Source organism: Myotis daubentonii, chromosome 10 (assembly GCF_963259705.1).
Source record: "Myotis daubentonii chromosome 10, mMyoDau2.1, whole genome shotgun sequence".
In the NCBI taxonomy this organism is placed as follows: domain Eukaryota; kingdom Metazoa; phylum Chordata; class Mammalia; order Chiroptera; family Vespertilionidae; genus Myotis; species Myotis daubentonii.
The window spans coordinates 85,706,721-85,726,285 of record NC_081849.1 but is presented as its reverse complement, the minus strand read 5'-3'; the positions used below and the strand labels follow the sequence as shown (position 1 = coordinate 85,726,285).

The following is a 19,565-nucleotide window of genomic DNA, read 5'->3' as shown; positions in this document are numbered from 1 at the left end:
TAACCCTAGCCCTAAACCTAACCCTAGCCCTAACCCTAACCCTAACCCTAAACCTAGCCCTAACCCTAATCCTATCCCTAAGTCTAACCCTAAGCCTAGCCCTAACCCTAACCCTAACCCTAGCCCTAAACCTAGCCCTAACCCTAATCCTATCCCTAAGTCTAACCCTAAGCCTAGCCCTAACCCTAGCCCTAACCCTAGGCCTAACCCTAGCCCTAACCCTAACCCTAGCCCTAACCCTATCCCTATCCCTAAGCCAAACCCTAACCCTAAGCCTAAACCTAACCCTAACCCTAGCCCTAGCCCTAACCCTATCCCTGTCCCTAACCCTAACCCTAGCCCTAACCCTATCCCTATCCCTAACCCTAACCCTAGCCCTATCCCTAAGCCCAACCCTAACCCTAACCCTAATCCAAACCCTAACCCTAACTCTAACCCTAACCCTAGCCCTAACCCTATCCCTAAGCCAAACCCTAACCCTAACCGTAGCCCTAACCCTAACCCGAGCCCTAACCCTATCCCTATCCCTATCCCTATCTCTATCACATTCCCTAGCCCTATCGCTATCCCTATCCCTATCCCTATCCCTATCCCTAGCCCTAGCCCTATTGCTAGCCCTATCCCTATCCTTAACCCTAACCCTAACCCTAGCCCTAGCCCTAATCCTCTCAGGTTGGGTTTTTGTTGGTTTTCCACGGTGGAAGCTGGGATTGCCTCCCCTCCTCCTGTGGGATGTCCATTAGTTGATTGTGATGTAATTAGCTCTCTTCCCGTTATCACTGATTTCCACAACTCCACCTTTCGACTCCATTTTTAAGGTGTTTTGGTTTTAATGACTTTCTCCATCTCTCAGTACTGGATGGACATGGGTTTGGTGTGTGTGTCTGTCCCTTCCCCTGGCCTCCGGCTGCCCCGGGGAAGGGCCCGCTGCCACTCACTGGCCCTGCTTGTCCGTGTTCACCGTGACCCGAGCCTGTGGTCGGGGCGGCGGTGCCAGTGGACAGCGTCCAGCAGAGTCTTCCATGGCCGCTGCTGGCCACCCCTCCACCACCCGTGTGAGGGGGGGTTGGCCCCGCCAGGAGGCTCCGTGGTGGGGCGTCCAACTGTGACCCAGGAGGTCAGGTTTGCTCCCTGTCAGGGCACAGGCCCCGGCTGCGGGCTGGTCCCCCATGCGGGGCGCCGGGGTGGCCCGTCCATGGTTCTCTCTCATCATGGATGCTTCTCTCTCTCCTTCTCCCTTCCTCTCTGACATCAATAAACGTCTATTTTTAAAGAGAGAGCGCGCTGGTTTGGGGTAAAGAAACCTGGCGGGTGCCTCAGGGGCCATCAGCCTTCACAGGACACGGGTCCTGCCAGCGTGACCACCCGGTGGGGGTGGGGGAGGCTGAGCGCGGGGGACACGGGGAGCGGAAGCCAGGGCTTCTCCAGGGGCCTCCCTGTCTGACCCGGCAGAGGGGCGGGGGGGGGGGGATGGGCTGATTAATCCGGCCGCAAAGCTTCTCAAACAGCAGAGAGGCCCCCGCAGCATGGAGCACAGCCAACACGGCGCCTGTGCTTGAAGCCTGGGCGCCTCCCCCACCCCCGTAAGTGTTCTCACAGCGACTGCACCTGAGGGGAGAGCGGGGCGTGGTGTCCATCCGGTGTCTCCCCCCGACCCCCTCTCTGCTTCCCCGGCCTTCGCTCTAAGTAGGTCAGGCTCCCTCCTCCTCCCACTGCGGTTCCCCGTCCGGCTGCCAATGTCCCAGCAGGCCCAGCGCCATGCCGGACCCACTAGGACCAGCTGTCCACTCGGCCGGGCCAGCCTGGGTCTCGGGCTCAGCGGGGACAGGGTGCAGCCAGGAGGCCGCTGCCAGGTGTCTGGGACTCTCGTCTCGAGTCCAAGGATGGCATTTGGGGGGGAGACACGCAATGCCCAGCACAGGCCGCACCTGGCAGAGACCCCGTGAGGAGCAAACAACGTGGAGCAAGTGTCCCAGGGCGACACCTGTCTGTGCCTCACCCGAGAGCCTCGCCCGTGGGGTCAGGGCAGGGGGCCCCTCGCTTGCAGCTGCGGGTGGTGCGGCGGCTGAGGAAGAAGTGGAGTCAGAAACAGAGCAGTTTTGTGGGGGAGCAGGGATGGTCCCTTCACTTTTTAAATGTTTGTATTGATCTCAGGGAGGAAGGAAGGGAGAGAGAAACATCCGTGATGAGAGAGAACCAGGGACCACGGCCCCCTGCGCGCCCCGCACGGGGACCGGCCCGCAGCCCCGGCGTGGCCCTGCCGGCCGGGATCGAACCTGGGCCCTTCAGTCCGCAGGTCGCGCTCTGTCCACTGAGCACACCGGCCAGGAGGGTTTCTCTTTTAAAAGCTTTAGGCAGACACACCCTTTCGCGCTTGGCCAGGAGCACACGCCTCTGCCGTGCGGGCACACGAGACGGAGATGCCCACGACCGGTCTCAGGGCAGTCGCTGGCCGCTGCTACCGGTCACTGCCTGTTACTCGAGTGACAGGAGGGGCGCGAGGAGGCACAGGTGGTTCCCGCAGCCGTAACTTCCAGGCACAAAACACCTTAAACTTTGAGCCAAACTCAGAGCCTGGAAGCCTGGGTGGCCTTGACTCGCCGCCGGACAAGCTCTGTGACTCCCGGCAGACGTGCCCCCTCCCCACCAGCTCCGGCGTCTTATCAAGCCGTGGCTTCGTTTCCCGCAAGGTTTCCGTCGAGGAGCCCGCACACCTTGCCCCTGAGCAGGCCCAGCGTGCGGGACGGTCTGAGGCTCAGGTCCTCGAGAGAACGGGAAACAGCCGCCGCCTGGCTCCGTGGCTGAGCGTCCACCTCTGACCAGGCGGCCAGGGCACCTGCCCGGGTGTGGGCTCCATCCCCAGTGGGGGGCCTGCAGTGGCAGCCCATCAGCGATCCTCTCTCATCACTGATGTCTCTCTCTCTCCCTCTCCCTTCCTCTCTGAGATAAACAAAAACATATTTAAAAAGAATAGCTAGACTCCTCCTTTAAAAAGAAAGAGAGAAAAAGAAGAGAGGAGCGATTCCTAGACCTCGCGCTCCAAGACGAGGGCGCCCCGCGGGGTCTGAGAGCCCCGGGCCCGCCCCTCGCTCAGCGAATCGCGGGGTGCACGCGGGGACCCTGAGCCCCGGAAACCCCGGCGGCCTTGGCCTCGTTCTGTGCTCTGCGTCCCCGTGTCCTCGGAGCAAAGCCAAGAGCCATCAAGGGAACTGGAGGGCGTGTTTTTCCACAAACTAAGGGATTTTGTGGCCCGAGGTGTTGAGGTTTCACAAGACGCTGTATGTGAGCCTCTCCCTCGGGAACAGCGAGTGCCAGGCCTGGGAAAGAGGCGGGGAGCGCCTCCCACGGCCTCCAGGTCCGGGCGACTGGGCGGAGGGGGACGCCGGGCCCACGCCTTTCAGGGGCTCAGGGCTGGAGCCACGGCGGCCACCATCGGGGACAGCGACGCCCGAGGCTTCCTGTCATTTCTCAGACACATCTGTCGCCGGGGCAACGCCTCCAAACAAGAACGGCGCGTCCGGTCACTCAGCGTGACCCTGCTCGCATGGGGGGAACAGAAAGGCAGGCGCCCGCGCTCCGCGTCCAGCCCACAAGGGTGCTGGGGGGGGGGTGCTGGGTGCTGGGTGGCTGCTGGGGGCTGGGGGGGAGCTGGGGGGGTGCTGGGGGCTTCGCCCGCGCCCTCTGCTCAGCCCCCACGGCACCCAGGAGGCGAGGGCAGTGCTCACCGGGTGTGGGAAGCCGCAGACTCCGCCCGTCATTAGCTCCCATGTCAGCCCCCCCTCCCGCCAACGTGCGCCTCGCCTCGCGGGGGACCCCGGGGAGATCAGCCTGAGCGAAGTGCCTGGGGGAAAGGCCACCGCCAGCGTCATGGATTAACTTGGGGGCCCTGGTATCACGGGGCCCCCACGCTGGAGTGTGCACGGGACTCCCTGGGGCGCGGCTATGGAGCGCCTGACCCAGCCCGCGCGGGTAACAAGCGCCCGCGAGTTGCGGTGCCGCTGGTTCTGGCGCCGCGTTCAGGGAAAATCCACGATTCACTGCGACGGCACCGCTCCACTCGCCATCAGTGAGAAAGGCGCCGCCAGTCAGCAGGCGGAGGCTTGGAGGACACCGAGCCACTGGTTTACCTGAGGCTGCAGGCGGTTTATTTCAGAGGCAGATCGGCTCCCGGAGCACCTGGGCCCACGGAGACAGGACACGGGCAGCCCCGCCACGGCCACCGGCGCGTGCAAGGACCTGAGCACCAACTGCATTTCCAGCGAAGACGGGATCAGCCTAGAAATGGAGAACACCACCACGGGGAACCCCACAGGTTCAGGAATTAAATGAAATCTGTCTGAACACGTGAGTCAAAGCAAAAGTCTCCAGGGAAATTAGAAAGGGTTTGAGTGGAATGAAAACAAAAATACAACATATAAAGGTTGTGCGTGACTGAGGCAGTGCTTACGGGGAAATTCTTAGCATTCGGGCAGGCGTGGGCCAAGGCCCGGGAGGCCCCACCAGATGCTTCCTCTGCATCTGATGGTCCCGACTGAATCACAGGGTGTCCACAGAGCAGCACGTCCACGGAGCAGGGCGTCCACGGAGCAGGGCGTCCACGGAGCAGCGCGTCCACAGAGCAGCGCATCCATGGAGCAGGGCGTCCACGGAGCAGGGCGTCCACGGAGCAGCGCGTCCACGGAGCAGGGCGTCCACGGAGCAGGGAGTCCACGGAGCAGCGTGTCCACGGAGCAGCGCGTCCATGGAGCAGGGCGTCCACAGAGCAGGGCGTCCACAGATCAGCGCGCCCACGGAGCAGGGTGTCCACGGAGCAGCGCGTCCACGGAGCAGGGTGGCCAAGCCAGCAGCTCCTGGAATATTCAGCCTCTGAAACAGAAGGGTCTGGGGAGCTGGGGTGCTGACTTTGTCCCCATGGGGCCCCCATTAGCATCAGTTCTGGGGGAGGGGTGCTCCGGCCACTGGCCACCAGCAGGCCCAGGCCAGCAGGATCCACTCTGTTGGTTAAAATCTGACTTTCATCAGAGGAACACGTGCTTTGGTTTTACAATGGAGCCGTCACCTTCGGGGAACACACATCGCCGTCTAGGCTGTGGCTCCGAGAGACGTCCCCTCCCAGTAGGTGGTCTCCGGGGGCCCTGGCCAGCCCTCCCAGCCGGGCAGAGCGGTGTGTCCCATGTCACCGCCATGGACTGGCCTCTATGCCTGAGCCACCCGAGGTCCCCTTTCCCGCCCCTGGAGCCGGGGCTGCCCCTCAGCAGGCACCCCCGGGGACGGGGGCCCAGGCAGGGTCCACGTGAGCTCCAGCCCCGCCCTGTGTTGGGGGGACGTCCTCGGCCTCCTGGACGGAGAAGCCAGGACACAGCCTCTCTGGCTGTTGTACTTTATGAGCCGTTGGTGCCGGCACATCAGCCAAGCACGGCCCTGCCTCAGAGGCCCCGCTGGGATCTGCCTTGGGCCGGGGCCGGGCCGGGCCGGGGCCGCACGGGGGTGCGGGACGCCGCGTGGGGCAGCCGAGTGTCTGTCATTCCAGGAAATCTCCGAACAGACTGTCAGTCCTCCTCGGCTCCAGTGTTTGCCTTTGTTTGGTTTCTAACGGTTGTTCTGAAGTTGTTATGACACTTGACCTCTTTCTGTTGATTTTTCGAGAATCCTCGTCAGGAAAATAAACAACAGTCTAGGAAAGTTGCGCGTGTCCCGGGCGGAACGCCTGTTGCGGCCGAGCCTGCTGCTGGCACGGCTGCTCCTCCCAGCCTTGCTCCGGGTCAGCCTGTCCCAGCCCTTCCAGCCTGGGCGGAGCAGAGCTGCGCACTCAGCATTCCTTTCAGCACCAAGCCCAGTAAACAAGGCGAGGCCGGCCCAGTGGCCGGGGGGGAGGGGGTGAGAGCGTGGCCCCGGGGACCCCCCCAAATGAAACTGACAGCGGGGCCCTGTCATCGCCTCAGGGCTCCAGGCTGCAGCTTCCTTGGGTACAAAAACGGAAGGAAAGTGTAACTTCTTAGAGCTGCTAGGACCTTCCCCCACAGCTGACCACGTGTGGAGCTGGCGTCCTGCTGCCCCGCGAGGACCCTACTGGCCGGGGGCTGCCCGGAGGGAGCACGGGCTGGGGCGGGTCCACCTAGAGAGACTGGGGGCTCCCTCGCGGCCACAAGGCTGGCGGTCTGCAGGCAGCACCCACCCAGCCCTTCCTCCGGTCACATCGCGGGGCATCCTGGGCCCGCAGGCGGAATTTCTCCATGTCCGGCTTTGTCCCGCCCTGGCTGCATCCTGGCTCGGCCAGTGGCTGCTGCTGACATGGAGCCTCTTCCTTCCCCTGTGGTCATGGCCCCCTGAGGCCGCCTCCTGGTCAGCTGGAGCCCACACTCCTCTAGGCAGGCACCATCGCTTGGTAACGGCTATGGCCGAACTGCCTCCCCAGACGCAAGAAGAGGTCTGGCCAAGGTCACAGAGCAGAAAGTGGTAGCGTGACCATCACACTGTGGCCCCCCCACCCCAACCCCCCACTGGCAGCCTGGTCTTTCTGCCGCGTTTACTGCCTCTCGACTCCCAGACCCTCCGTTCAAGGCCAACAGGTGCTCATGGTGAAATACACACAACGTGTGGTTCAGTCTCAGCCGCTGCAGAGGTGCAGTTCGGCACACGCTCAGCACATCCTCAGCACACGCTCAGCACACGCAGTGTGTGGCTGGCCCCCTGGCCCCAGAGCCTGTCATCACAGACAGGAAACCCGTCCCACTCAGCAGTCACTCGCTCCCCTGCTCCCGCCCGCCTCCACCTGCGTCATCTGCACGTGTCACCTCGGTGTCACCTCGAGAGCTCCTACTGCGCGCTGTTTCTGGTCCTACTGCGCGCTGTGTCTGGTCCCTTACTCACAAGGTGTTCGAAGCTCATCCATGTGGCCGCTGCCTCGGCCCCTCTCAGGGCTCCCGACCTCCCACCGAGCGCAGGGCTTTGCTCCGTCCGCCGGGGTGGACAGACCCGGGGTGGACAGACCCGGGGTGGACAGATGCCGGGTGGACAGGTGGTTGGCTCTGCCTCGGGTGCTGGCTGCTGCGTTGGTTTCCACATCATTTTCAGCCCCTTGGACGGCAGGCCTAGCAGTGGAGTCGCTGGTCACGAGGGAAGTTGAGGGTGATCTTGTCACCTGGGGTCGTGGTGATGCTGCGTTTAGACGGAACGTTGCAGCTTTTATGTTGATGGGAGGAAGTAGAAAGACTGTTCCATCGTGCTGAGCGACGATTCCACGGAACGGACCTGCCCTGTTTTGATAAATGAGGGGGGGGTGTGGAGCGAGGAGAGGGCGAGGGGCGCTCACCCCCCTGAGGGCTTCGACCCGGGCTCGCTCCTAAGGCTTGAGTTCCGGTCTGTTTTCCAGCGATTTCTCGGATTCCGGGACACAACACGTGACAAGACGCCTGTTCACTCTCCTTCACAGCGAAGGCCAAGGTCGCGGGGAGCAGGGTCCCAGCAGCCAGGGCAGGGGCGGCGCCACGTGTCCAGGGAGGTCTGGCCCAACAGCGGCGCTGCTTGGGAGGAAGGAGTCAGAAATAAGGTGGTTCCGACGACTTCAAAAATCAGCGGAATGCAGCGTTTTTCCTGATTTCCTGGAAAAGCTGTGCTCAGGGTCAGCGGTCAGCTGATCCGGGGAGAACGTGGGACAGTGAACGGGACGCGCAGGACCGTCCCCTCGGCGACCCTGACGTCAGGTGACACTGCAGCACAGGTCCCCAAAGGGATGGGTCGGGGTGCGGGCAGGGTTTACCCCAAAGTCCCAGAGGGGCGGCCCTGGGACACGGGGTGGGTGTTGGGACGGCAGTCAGGGCCTCGGCGCCTCCCCCACTCGCCCCCCCGCGTCTCCACTGAGGACAGAGGAGGGGCCAGGACAGAGGGTCCGCTCGCCCTGCAGGAGCGCCCGGCGGGGGTCGCGCACGGAGACCTGACCCTGCGACACCCACAGGTAGCTGCTCTGAGTCCGCTCGGAGCCAGGATGCTCTGAGTGCGCACTGGGCCCCGCGCCCCCTGCCGACCCCGTGCACCCCCACTCCGCCCCCCGCGCCCCCGCCCCCGCTGGCCCCCCTGCCCGGACGCCAGCTGACCGGCTGCCCTTGGATAAAGAGCTGCAGTGTTGGGGCCATTCCTGAAGATTCACAAAAAGGGAAAAACCCGACCTGTGGGGGCACAACTGCATTTCGTTGCCATTCGTGTTTTCCCTTCATCTCCCCACACGGCGAGGGCCCACGGGTGGGAGGGGACGCCCCCCGCCCCCCGCCCCCCGCTCTCCGCCCCGGGAGCAGCCGGGCAGGTGCGGAGCCAGCACCACGCGCTCCAGCCCCGCTCCCTCCGCATGAAAGCAACGCGCCCCGCAGGCCGGCCCCGCGCAGTGAGCCCGGAGGCCACCAGGGGGCGCTGCCGCCCGCGCTCTGGGCAGGGACTGCGCTGCACCTGGAGCCGGGAGCCTGGAGTCGGGGTCCCGTGGGGAGCCGGGGTCCCGTGAAGGAGGAGGGATCGGTCCGGAAAGCGGAAAGCGCGCCTGGAAGAGCGCAGGGCGGCCTCCAGGCCACGGGAGGGTCCAGGTCTGCAGCGAAAACCACAATGAGGGGCAGCTGTACAGAACCGGTTCCGTCTCGTTTCCGGGCCGGTGTCCCGGGGCCTGTGAGCGGGAGCTCCCACGCCAGCGCCGCAGACCTCACTCCCCCGTGACCCAGGCGCGGGGCGCCCCCGGCAGCCCCCCCGCAGCTGCTGGGGTGGCTGCTCCGGCTTCAGGACCCGGCGCAGCGGGGCCTGGTGCCCACACAACCCAGGGGGCCTGGGGGCCACCGTCACCACACCTTTTGGACACGGGGGGGGGGGGGTGACCTTTCCATAGTCAGCGCCAAACCAGCCACACCTGCCGGCACCACAGCACAGGCCCTGGACCGCGTCCACCCACATCCACACGATCAACACGGACCTACGCACGGATTTTAGAGCCGAAGGGAGAGGGGGCAGGATCGCCAGTGACGGAGAGTCAGCCACGGGCTGGCTCCGCGCGCCCCCCCTGGGGATCCAGCCCCCAACCCGGGCCTGTGCCCTGACCGGGAACTGAACCGTGACCTCCTGGTTCCTAGGTCGATGCTCAACCACTTCAATTCCTGCCGGGCCTGGAATTAAATTCTTAAAACCCTGTATGCACATGTTCAAGTATCCCTGAAGGCAGAGGATCCCCGAGTTTATGCCGAGTCCATCAGCGATCCCTCCACTCCCCTCCCACAGACACCCACACACAGTCCCCCCGGCCGTGTCACGCACACACAGCCCCCCGCCCGTGTCACGCACACGCCGCACCCCATGTCACGCACACACAGCCCCCCTGCCCGTGTCACGCACACACCGTACCCCGCCCGTGTCACACACACACAGTACCCCCGGCCGTGTCACGCACACAGTCCCCCTGCCCGTGTCACGCACACACAGTCCCCCATCGATGTCACGCACACACAGCCCCCCCCCCCCCCCCGCCCTTCAGTCTCCACAGGAAGCAGACGGCCCGGGTTACCAACATTAATGTTTATTATACTCCGGAGAGAGATGCAGGGAGCAGACTGCACACAGGGCGCACGAGCAGCCGTTCACACGCTGGATACACTTGACAACATGGGGCGGCACGGACACCGCGGCGTTCAGGCACGGGAGACGCGAGGGCTTCGGTGCCAAGGGCTTACAGGTTAACACTGAGGGACGCAGTGACTGGTTAATGAGGGGCCAGGGGAGCCTGGCCAGGACACCTGAGGGGCACACTGCCGGGAGCGCCCAGGACAGTGCCCTGTGCCCGCTGGTGCCCGGGACCAGGAGCCGGGGGAAGGGTCCTGCCCAGGCTGAGCCGGGCGGGCGGTGGGGCTCACCTAGGGCCCGACACCCCCAGGTGTGACACGCGAGGAGGCCTGTCGTACCGACCAGGGCCGGCTCCTGGGAGCCTGGGCGCCCGTGACCGTGGGGAGGGCACGTTGCCGCCGGACGGTCGGTTTGAGAGCAAAGGTGCCCGGCTTCTCGGGCGTCCGGGACGGGGACTGCGAGGGAGGCCCAGGTCCCTGACTCCCGTGGGCTGCGCGTCTCACCGTCTGGCTCTGGCTTCTCTGCAGGCCTGTCCATCTTCATCCGGAGGTCAGGGCCGGCCCTGCAGCCTTGGGTCAGACCTGGGTGTGAGCCCTCAGGGGCTGAGGCCTCTGGGGGCAGCACCAACCCGTCTGCTCCCCGATTCCCGCAGGAACCAGAACCTCGGCCCAGCAGTCCCTGCGGCCACAGGCACGAGAGGCGGAAGGCTGCCCGGGGGCCCGGGCGGAGTTTGGCACAGGAATGAGGCACTTGCGCTTGGTGCTTTGGTGGGAGCTGCCCGGGCCACCGCCCTCGCGGTCCCAGCCCCTCGCCCGAGGCGCTGGCTGGCTCCTGGAGCACAGAACGGGCCTCAGGCGGAGCCTGTGGGGCTGGGCTCAGAGGAAGGAGGCGGGGACGTCACTGGGACGGCACCTGCAGGGCCACCGGCTTCTCCTGAACTGAGACCACGTGCGGATCGGGCGATGGGCCCGGCACCGCCACGGCCGTGGCACATGCCCGACGGGGGAGGGGGCCCCAAACATCCACGAGAGAGATCCTCGCCGCCCCTCTGGAGCCGCAGACGTGGACGAGGGGCGGGACGGGAGCTTCCGGAGCTCAGCACGTCCCGCCTCTAGAACCTCCCGCCCCAGGAAGGACGGCGCCTGTCCTGGTGCCCCGGGCATGGCGGGCACAGCGGGCACAGCGGCTGCAGCCGACACCGCGCAGGTTACACAGAAACGGCATTTCACCTCCGTCCACGCCTTTCTCCCCTCGGCCTCGTGCACCTTCAGACCCGATGTGACGAGGCGGGTGGGGCTCTTGGCCACGGAGGTGCCCTTGTCCTCACAGCCCACCACGCGTCCCCTCTCGTGCCCTCGTGCCCAAGGGCCCACCTGCACGACCTTCGTCACAGGTGCGTGCCTGCTGAGGCAGAGGCCCCGGGGGCACAGGAGCCCTCGGCCACAGTGGGGGACGCTCTGGCGGCCCCTCAGGCCACGGCGGAACGGGCAGGCGGCCCCTCCCACAGGCCCTGCATGGGGAGCCTGCGTTTGCACACACGTCCCGGGTGCGGAGCTGGGCAGAGCCCTGGTGCCCAATTCTGCCCAGAAGGCCCGGCTGCGGACGCGCGGACGTGTCCGTCTCAGGAAGGGGCTGGGGAGGTGCTGGGTCTCTGGAAGCCGGAGGAGCCAGGTGTCGGGGTCACCCCAGGGGCCCAGCAGGGGCCCAGCCGGTGGCCCGGCCGGGAGGGGCTCAGATCTTCCTCGGGGAGCCGATCATGACCTTGGACACGAAGTTGACGATGGCGCTGGCGGGCTGCTCGGGGTCGTGCTCCGCAAACAGGTGGCACACGTTGTCGGTGGCGCTGCCCTGCTTCCGGGCCACAAACCCGAAGACTCTACGAAGAGAGGCGGGGTCAGGGTCCATCTCCTGTCCGGCCAGGGCCACGGTGAGCGGGCAGAGACCTGCAGGGCGCCATGCGGACCCCTGCCCGCCCCGCTGCGCCTTCGCGAACCCCGCGGCAGGAGGCTGCCACTGCCTCTGCAGTGAGGGCCCCGAGGGTGGGAGCAGGTCAGGGCCGCCCGCCGGGCCAGGACCTGGGTCACAGTGGCTGCCTGGTGCCCGGCCGCTGTCCTGAGCCCCGAACCTCTTGGGCGTCACATGCCGGGAGCACGGGCCACGCGGGGGCCAACACCAGCGACGGTGCTCGCCACCGACACGCCGACCCCACCCCGGTTCCTCCCCGGTCCCCACACCTGCGTCACACTGCACGCCCCTGGGGGCACGGGCACGGGGAGGCGCCTCAGATCTGCAGCCTCGGGCTGGCCCGGCCCTTCTCCTTCTTAGAAGAATGAAGGGGTTTTGAGTCCAGCCGTCCCCACCCAGGAGGGAGCGGCCCAGGGCACACAGGTCACCCGACGGCTTGCACATCCCCCCCCGCCCCCCTGCCCCGACCCCCTGGAACGCAGCCAGCTGCCGCCAGGGCCTGGGGCTCGAACCCACCCAGACCCGGGACCCCGCTGGCCTCCGGGAACTTGGTCAGACCCTGAAACAAGGGGGACCGTGAAGCAGGAATCCTAGGGCAGGGGGTGGGGGACAGCCCCCTGTGGGCGTGCAGGGCCCCACACTGCCCGCCCCAGAGTGAGGCATGAACTCGGTCCCTCTGAGCCTGTGGACACCAGGCACCGCGTCTCCGTCCCCCCAGCTCCGCCAGCTCACGCCGCCCTCGACGCCAGCCAGCCCCTGCCCGAGCGCACGCCCGAGCCCTGGCCCCGGGCAGCCATTTCCTCCCAGGGACCCCCTCGGAGGGAAGAAGCCGGGCACTCACCTGCACGCCTGGCTGTCCGCGACCCACCTGCCAGGTTAGAGAGAACAGTTAGGTCAGCGTCTGTGCGGGCTGGGGCGCACGCACGCACGCAGGGCACCCCCGCTCTTACTTCCTGTCCTGCGGGTCCAGCGCGCAGAAGATGACGCTGCTCACGGGGTAGTGCCTCCGGAAGAAGAGCCTGTGGGGGGGGATGGGAGGGGTGAGGCGCCGGCGGGCCCGGGGGACATGGCCGGCCCCCGTGTGTGGAGCGGGCAGGGGGCTGGGGGCACAGGCAGGAGTTGTCCCTGGGAACCCGCCCACGGCGCCCCCACGGCAGATGCGCTGGCAGGTGGTGAACGGTAAAGGGCTGAGCACGCTGGAGCCCCCGGAAGCCCCGTGAGCGCTGGGCCTGCCGGGCTCTGGCGGAACCACCACGACCCCCCTGCCCTGGCCGGGGTCACGGCCCAGCCCTCCTGCGCCCGCACATCCTCCAGGTCCTGGGGCCCCAGCCCCTCGTCCAGGGATGACGGGGGCGCGGACGGAGCGCTGGCTGTTCTGGGATGGAAGCTCTCCCTGGGGTGACCCAGCGCGGCCAGGGGAGGCCTGAGGGGCGCGCCGGGTGTGAGCAGAGCCTGCCCGCCCGCCCTGCCTGCCACTCACTTCCTCTGGTTGTCCGTCAGGGTGATGCCCTGGGCCGACACCTTGAAGTGCACGACCGTCGACAGGGGTGGCGGCTGCTGGGCCAGGGTGGCGCTCAGGGCCTTCTGCACGGCCTGGTGGCCCGTGAGCGACTCCATCTCCAGGGAGCCCAGGTACCACACGTTGCAGGCTGCGGACGGGACACGGTCAGCGCGTCGGACACGGGCCGGTGCCTGGGGCTCAGGACGACTCAACCCTCGGCCGTGCCAGGTGCCCTGAAAGCTGCCCTTGCCCGATTCCGAGGCGCGGAGAGCGAGTGACCCAGACACACACGGTGCCCAGGCCGATGGGGAATGAGCACCCCCCCTGTGCGCCTGGCGTCCCCGGGGCTGGGACCCTCCTCGGTGGCCTGGGCGGGCTGGACAGGAGCCCGCCACACGGAGCGAAGGACACGCCCGAGAGGGGGGCGTGCAGGGGGCAGCCGATCCATGATTCTCTCTCATCATCCATGTGTCTCTCTCTCCCTCTTCCCTCCTCTGAAATCAGTAAAAGTATTAAAACAACCCCGGCAAGTTCCGTTGTAGACACTGAGACACGGACTCCTAAGCTCACAGGGAGGCCACGCTGGATGGGAGGGGGAGCTGGAGACGCGGCGCCGCTGCAGCCGCCACAGAGCTGCAGCCTCAGGCCCCGTGGTGTCGATGCAGGAACAGACAGACGCACGGCAGGACAGACCCATGGACAGACAGGCCCACGGTCAGACAGACCCATGGACAGACAGGCCCACGGCAGGACAGACAGACCCACGGACAGACAGGCCCACGGCAGGACAGACAGACCCACGGACAGACAGGCCCACGGCAGGACAGACAGACCCACGGACAGACAGGCCCACGGCAGGACAGACAGACCCATGGACAGACAGACCCACAGCAGGACAGACCCACGGACAGACCCACAGCAGGACAGACAGACCCACGGCAGGAAAGACAGACCCACGGACAGACAGACTCATGGCAGGACAGACAGACCCACAGCAGGACAGACAGGCCCATGGCAGGACAGAGCTGGACCTGGACCCCCACACCCAGCCCCGACCCTTGTCAAAGGGGTGGAGGCAGCCAGCAGAGGAAAGATGGTCTTTCCAGCCAGCGCTGCTGGGACCGTGGGGCGTCCACATGGTTCTCTCTCATGGTGGATGTTTTTCTCTCTCTCCTCCCCCTTCCCCTCCGAAACCAATAAAAACATAAAAACCCAAACACTGCGTGATTCCACCGTGTGCGCCCCGGAGCAGGCAGAGCTGCGGGCGGTGAGGACGGTGGTCGCCGGGGCTGGGAGGGCGGGCGGGAGGCTGAGCCTGTCCGTGTGCACCTGTCCCACCCCCTCGACGCCACCGAGGGGCCCTCACGGAGTCCGTGGACCTGGTGGTGACGCGTCGGTGCAGGTCCCTCAGCCGTGAGGCCTGTACCACCCGGTGGGGTGTTTACAGCCGGGGGGGGGGGGTGCAGGGGAAGGGCTCTATGGGAACCCAGTGGCTTCTGCTCCATTTTGCGGTAACCCTAAAACTGTTCTATAAAAATAAAGTCTATGAAAGGGCTCTGGGGAGGCTGCCGGGTCGGGGGTGTCGCCATGGGGTGCGGGTGGGTGGGGGGCAGCGTGGGCTTACAGTGGCATCCAGAAGGGCAGGCCCCCCCATCCTGTCTCATGACATTTCCCCCAAACTCAGCACAGACGTGGCACGTACCCCCCGAGCTGGGCCACGTCGGAGCCCCAGGCATATTTCCAGCCGCGGAGCCGCCTTCCAGCCATGATGTGGAAGGAGCCGTCAGGCATGGAGAGGAGAGGAGCCCCAGACACCAGAGGGGACCCCAAACCCCGCTGCCGCCCGACCAGGGGAGACCGAGACCCACCTGCGCCCTGCTTCAGCAGCTCGGCTGCCGAGTTGGCCGCCGTCTGGGGCGGGCTGTCCGGGGCCTCCTCCAGCGGATCTGCGGGGAGGGGCAGGACACCGTGGCGCTGAGACGCTGAGCCAGGAGCGATCTCCCGACAACCCGCGACCCCGGCCGAGCGCCCGGACGGCCTGCCTGGCGGTCGGGAGCTTCTCCTGGCCATGCCGTCCAGCCGAGGCCGGCCCCCCATCTGAGAAAAGCCGGGGCCCGGCCAGCAAGGGGCGTCCTGACTCTGAACCTCAGAATGTATTCATAGCAGCGATTTTCAGGCTTTTCGTCTCACGGCACATAAAGTAAGGACTAAAATTCTGTGGCTCAGCAAGAAATATGTATTTTTCCGTCCTGTCAAGAGCAATAGGTGTGGCTTCATTCCTTCACACGGCGGCGGCTGGGTGGCTGGCCAATCATTGGACAGCCTCGGGGAGTAGAGGCCGGGCCGGGCCACAGGCAGGGCTGTGTGCGCCATAACCTCGCGGCACCGGTGGAAACCGTGGGCCTAAATCTACCTATATAACAGCCTGAGCGACCTTCCAACTGTAGACCGTCTGACCGGTAGCTATGACGCCCACTGGCCACCAGGGGGCAGGCGCTCAGCGCAGGAGCTGCCGAGCTGCGGTGACTTGGCAGCTGCGTTTCTCGGGTGACACACTGGAACCGAGTGGAGGGAGCCCGATTCCGGGGTGCGTCACCCGAGAACCGCCCTCTCGCAATCCGGGACCCCTCGGGGGGTGTCGGAGAGCCGGTTTCGGCTCGATCCCCGCAGGCCGGGCCGAGGGACCCACCTGAACACGACTCCGGGCACCGGCCTCTAGTGAGTTCTACAAGGTAAACAACATTGACCCGGGCTGTGAATTCGTCTTCACGGAAGAGAATAAAGTAACGTGACCGGAGCTGGGACACGGGGTTGGACACGCGTGGGCGTGTGCGCTGCTGCCTGTGCCCGTAGCTGTTCTCACACCCACGAAGGGAGCGGGCGCCCGCCCAGCGCCCTGAGCCGGCAGTGCCCCCGCTCCGCTGACTGCGGGATCACAGGTGAGGTCAGCGGCTCGAAGGACGGCATTTGCAGGTCTGAGCCGGAGCCTCTGCTGCCGGAGCCTTTGCTGCAGGAGCCTCCGCGAGGCCCGGTGTCATGGCGGCCGGTGAGGGCGCAGGGGCCGCCTTCCTGTCCCTGACCTGGTCGGCCCCTCGGCCTTCTCTAGGGCTCAGCCGGCTCTCCCCGGGCCTTTGGGGGTCCTGACCCCGCGTGGCTGACCCCGTGGCGATGCCCCCCCGCCCACCCCCCCACGTACCTCTGTCGGGGATGAGCAGCTTGCAGGGCAGCGCCAGGGGCGTGATGGAGTGCTGGCACACCAGGGCCGTCAGGCTCCCTGCGGGGGGCAGACAGGTCAGCGGGGCCCCGACAGGCACCGCCCGCCCAGGGAGCCCCCAGCCAACACGCTGCCTCGTGGGGGGACTTTGTGCAAAATGTCAGCAAACAGGGAGGGGAGGTGCGAGCGGCGAGGGTTCGTGGCAGACGCAGTCCTCAGGCTTCGTAAGAGTAAGCCACTGTCTGCGAGTCAGGGTGGCGACCTTCCCGGGTCTCTGGACGCGGCTCCAGGGCCGCGGGAGAGCACCCAGGCCTCGCCCAGCGCTCAGGGCCGCCCCACAGGCCTGCGGGGTCAGGGCTGCCTGCACAGAGGCCGGCCCGTCTCTGCTGCCCCCGCAGTTCCGGCCGCCCGGCTCTGCATTTGCTGGGCGTGGAGCAGGCTTTCCAGGGCCATTTCGCACCCGGTTCACTCAGGGGCGGGCGTGGGGGAGGAGCCTGGGGGGCGGGACTACAGGAGGCGCTGAGAGGGACGCTCCCAGGAGCAAAGGCCCCGCTGGGGCTGGTCCGGCCGCGCCCGCACTCACCGAAGTAGGGCTCGTTGGAGCAGCCCTTGAGCCGCACGCCCTTCGGGGTGCACTCGACCAGGAAGTGCCGGACCAGCTCGTCGGCCAAGTCACCGGCTGCGGAGGAGGTTAACCGAAAGGCAGAGCATTAGACACTGGGCGGGAGGGCGGGAGGGCAGTGGTCAGAAGTAGGAGGCGGCAGTCAGAGCGAGGACAGTGGTCAGAGGGAGGAGGCGGTGGTCAGAGGGAGGAGGCGGCGGTCAGAGCGAGGACAGTTGTCAGAGGGAGGAGGCGGTGGTCAGAGGGAGGAGGCGGCAGTCAGAGTGAGGACAGTTGTCAGAGGGAGGAGGCGGCGGTCAGAGCGAGGACAGTTGTCAGAGGGAGGAGGCGGTGGTCAGAGGGAGGAGGCGGCAGTCAGAGTGAGGACAGTTGTCAGAGGGAGGAGGCGGTGGTCAGAGGGAGGAGGCGGCAGTCAGAGGGAGGAGGCGGTGGTCAGAGGGAGGAGGCAGAGGTCAGAAGGAGGCGGCAGAGGTCAGAGGGAGGAGGCAGAGGTCAGAGGGAGGAGGCAGAGATCAGAGGGAGGAGGCGGCAGTCAGAGGGAGGAGGCAGAGGTCAGAAGGAGGAGGCAGAGGTCAGAGGGAGGAGGCGGCAGTCAGAGGGAGGAGGCAGAGGTCAGAAGGAGGAGGCAGAGGTCAGAGGGAGGAGGCAGTGGTCAGAGGGGGGAGGCGGCAGTCAGAGCGAGGACAGTTGTCAGAGGGAGGAGGCAGAGGTCAGAGGGAGGAGGCAGAGGTCAGAGGGAGGAGGTGGAGGTCAGAGGGAAGAGGCGGTGGTCGTGGTCAGACCAAGGAGCTGCTGGGAGGCCGCTCTGTGGCACATCCACGCTCATGTGGACGCAGCCATCTCGATCCCCTGAGCAGGAGGCAGGTGCTGTCCTCGCCTGAGAAGGACAGGTCACGCCTGCAGCCGCCAGGCCATGAGTCCTGGGGCGGGGCCGCACCGTGCACACAGTGTGCCCTTTATGTAAGGAAACGGGCGCGGGCCGCCTGCTGGGAGACATCCCGCTGGACGGGGGGAGCACCTGGCAGGGACCTGGGACAACCATCGGATCCCTGGACAGTGGGGAGGGCCACCGTTCAATGAGGAAGTGAAACTTACGAAGAATTAAGCTCCTTTTTCGCACGAGGACCGAGCTTAATGAAATGCACCCGAGAGGACAGATACCAAGAAGGCACCTGGGAGCACCGCGTCGCGAGGGCAGCGCAGAACCAGGATGTGGGGGCCGGCACCCACCTTTCCTGTTCAGCTGCAGGACGGAGGGTGGGGGCGTGGCCACCTTCATGGCCAGGCCGTAGGCGCCTCGGAAGGAGTGGCTGTCCCGGACGACGAAGGACCCGGGCTCCTTGTCCCTCAGCATGGCGATGGCTGCGGGGGGTGGGGGGGGCACGAGGGTCTGTGGGCGCACGTGCTTCCCCGTGATGCCCCGCGAAGCCCTCTTCTCCTCTGGCCACTGGGCCAGTGGGTGAGGGCCAGCTCCCGCTGGGGGAGGTCTCCGGGATGACACGCGGTGTTATTAGGCCCCCCAGGACGCAGACGCGAGAGGCGGCCCCTCCCTCTGGGTCACAGACCCCCGTCCAGTAGCCACCAGCAGCCGTGAGGCCCACACGCAGCCCCGGCTGGCAGCCAGGGCCCAGCGCACACAGCCTGGGGTGCGGGGGGGGGGGGGGACCAGCTAAAGAGGTTTCCACCCACATAGACCTGCCCTGAGGTGTGACTCAGGGTTCAATAGTTGATACAAATTCCAAGACGGGCCCGAGGGGTGGCTGTGCGCGCCTGGACGCTGGGAAGTCCTCCCAGGACCAGCACCGACTCGGGCGACAGCGGAGCTGGCACATCTGGGCTCCGTCTTTCCTGGGTGACAGGGGCATTTGGCTCGTAACTGTTCCCTAAAAATACCCCCTCCCTGCCGGGGCTGAGGAAGAGGGGCGCGTCGGGGTGACGGCACCCTCAGGCCGATGCTGCCCAGACACAGCCAGAGTTTCTCTCATAACAATTCTTAGAGTTTCTTCTATAGGGTTTGGTATTTACAAAAAAAAAAAAAGAGAGAGAGAGAGAAGGAAAAAACTAGGGATTTCAAGCATAAATACAAATTCCAGCCCCGAAGACGGGGCCCCCTCTGGGCAAAGGACAGACTAGTGAGGGGCAGGAAATGGCATCAGCGACGTCAGTGTCGGTCCGAGGCCGCCCCCATCCCCCACAGGCGCCTTCGGGGGCCCAGAGCAGCCGCAGGACAGCTGTGTCCCACCCGCTTCCTGCAGCCACTCCCTCCTGCGCTGTTTACGTTCATCTCAGAAGCGCCCAGGGAGCATGTCCCCACGTCGCACGGGGCCCGCTGGCGCCCTCCTGCCTCTTCCTGAAGCTCCCCCCTGGCTCTGATCGGAGAGGCGCACCCCGACCCTACAGACAAAGCAGCCCACAGCGCTCTGCCCGGGGGCGGCACACCCCACCCGTGGGCGCCCGTCGGACCGGCCTCCTTATAAGCGTCTAGAAGTGACGTGAGTCCAGCTCTAACATCACCAGGCGCACGGCAGCGGCTCTGAGATGAGCTGCACCCAAAGGGGCCGGCGCTGTGCGGCTGAGACTCGACGACAGGCGGTGCCCCCACCCCGGCGTCCTGCCCCGTATCCCGCCCCCTCCCCCCGCGTCCTGCCCTGTCCTCCTGCAGGGTCCCGCCCCGT

The 19,565-nt window shown here is 66.0% G+C and overlaps 1 protein-coding gene across 6 annotated transcripts in view; it reads right to left on the bottom strand.

Moving 5' to 3' along the window:
• Nucleotides 1-9,526: 9,526 nt before the first annotated feature.
• Nucleotides 9,527-19,565, bottom strand: part of TNS3 (tensin 3) — a 98,346-nt gene continuing 88,307 nt past the window's right edge. For all 6 annotated transcript variants that reach the window (XM_059655959.1, XM_059655957.1, XM_059655955.1 and 3 more), the window contains 8 exons: nucleotides 18,121-18,252; nucleotides 16,852-16,947; nucleotides 16,251-16,328; nucleotides 14,923-15,000; nucleotides 13,034-13,202; nucleotides 12,504-12,572; nucleotides 12,395-12,421; nucleotides 9,527-11,464 (listed from right to left, as the gene is read on the bottom strand). In XM_059655959.1, the coding sequence (XP_059511942.1) occupies nucleotides 11,320-11,464; nucleotides 12,395-12,421; nucleotides 12,504-12,572; nucleotides 13,034-13,202; nucleotides 14,923-15,000; nucleotides 16,251-16,328; nucleotides 16,852-16,947; nucleotides 18,121-18,252 (794 nt within the window). In that variant the 3' untranslated portion in view covers nucleotides 9,527-11,319. The remainder of the gene's footprint in view (nucleotides 11,465-12,394; nucleotides 12,422-12,503; nucleotides 12,573-13,033; nucleotides 13,203-14,922; nucleotides 15,001-16,250; nucleotides 16,329-16,851; nucleotides 16,948-18,120; nucleotides 18,253-19,565) is intronic.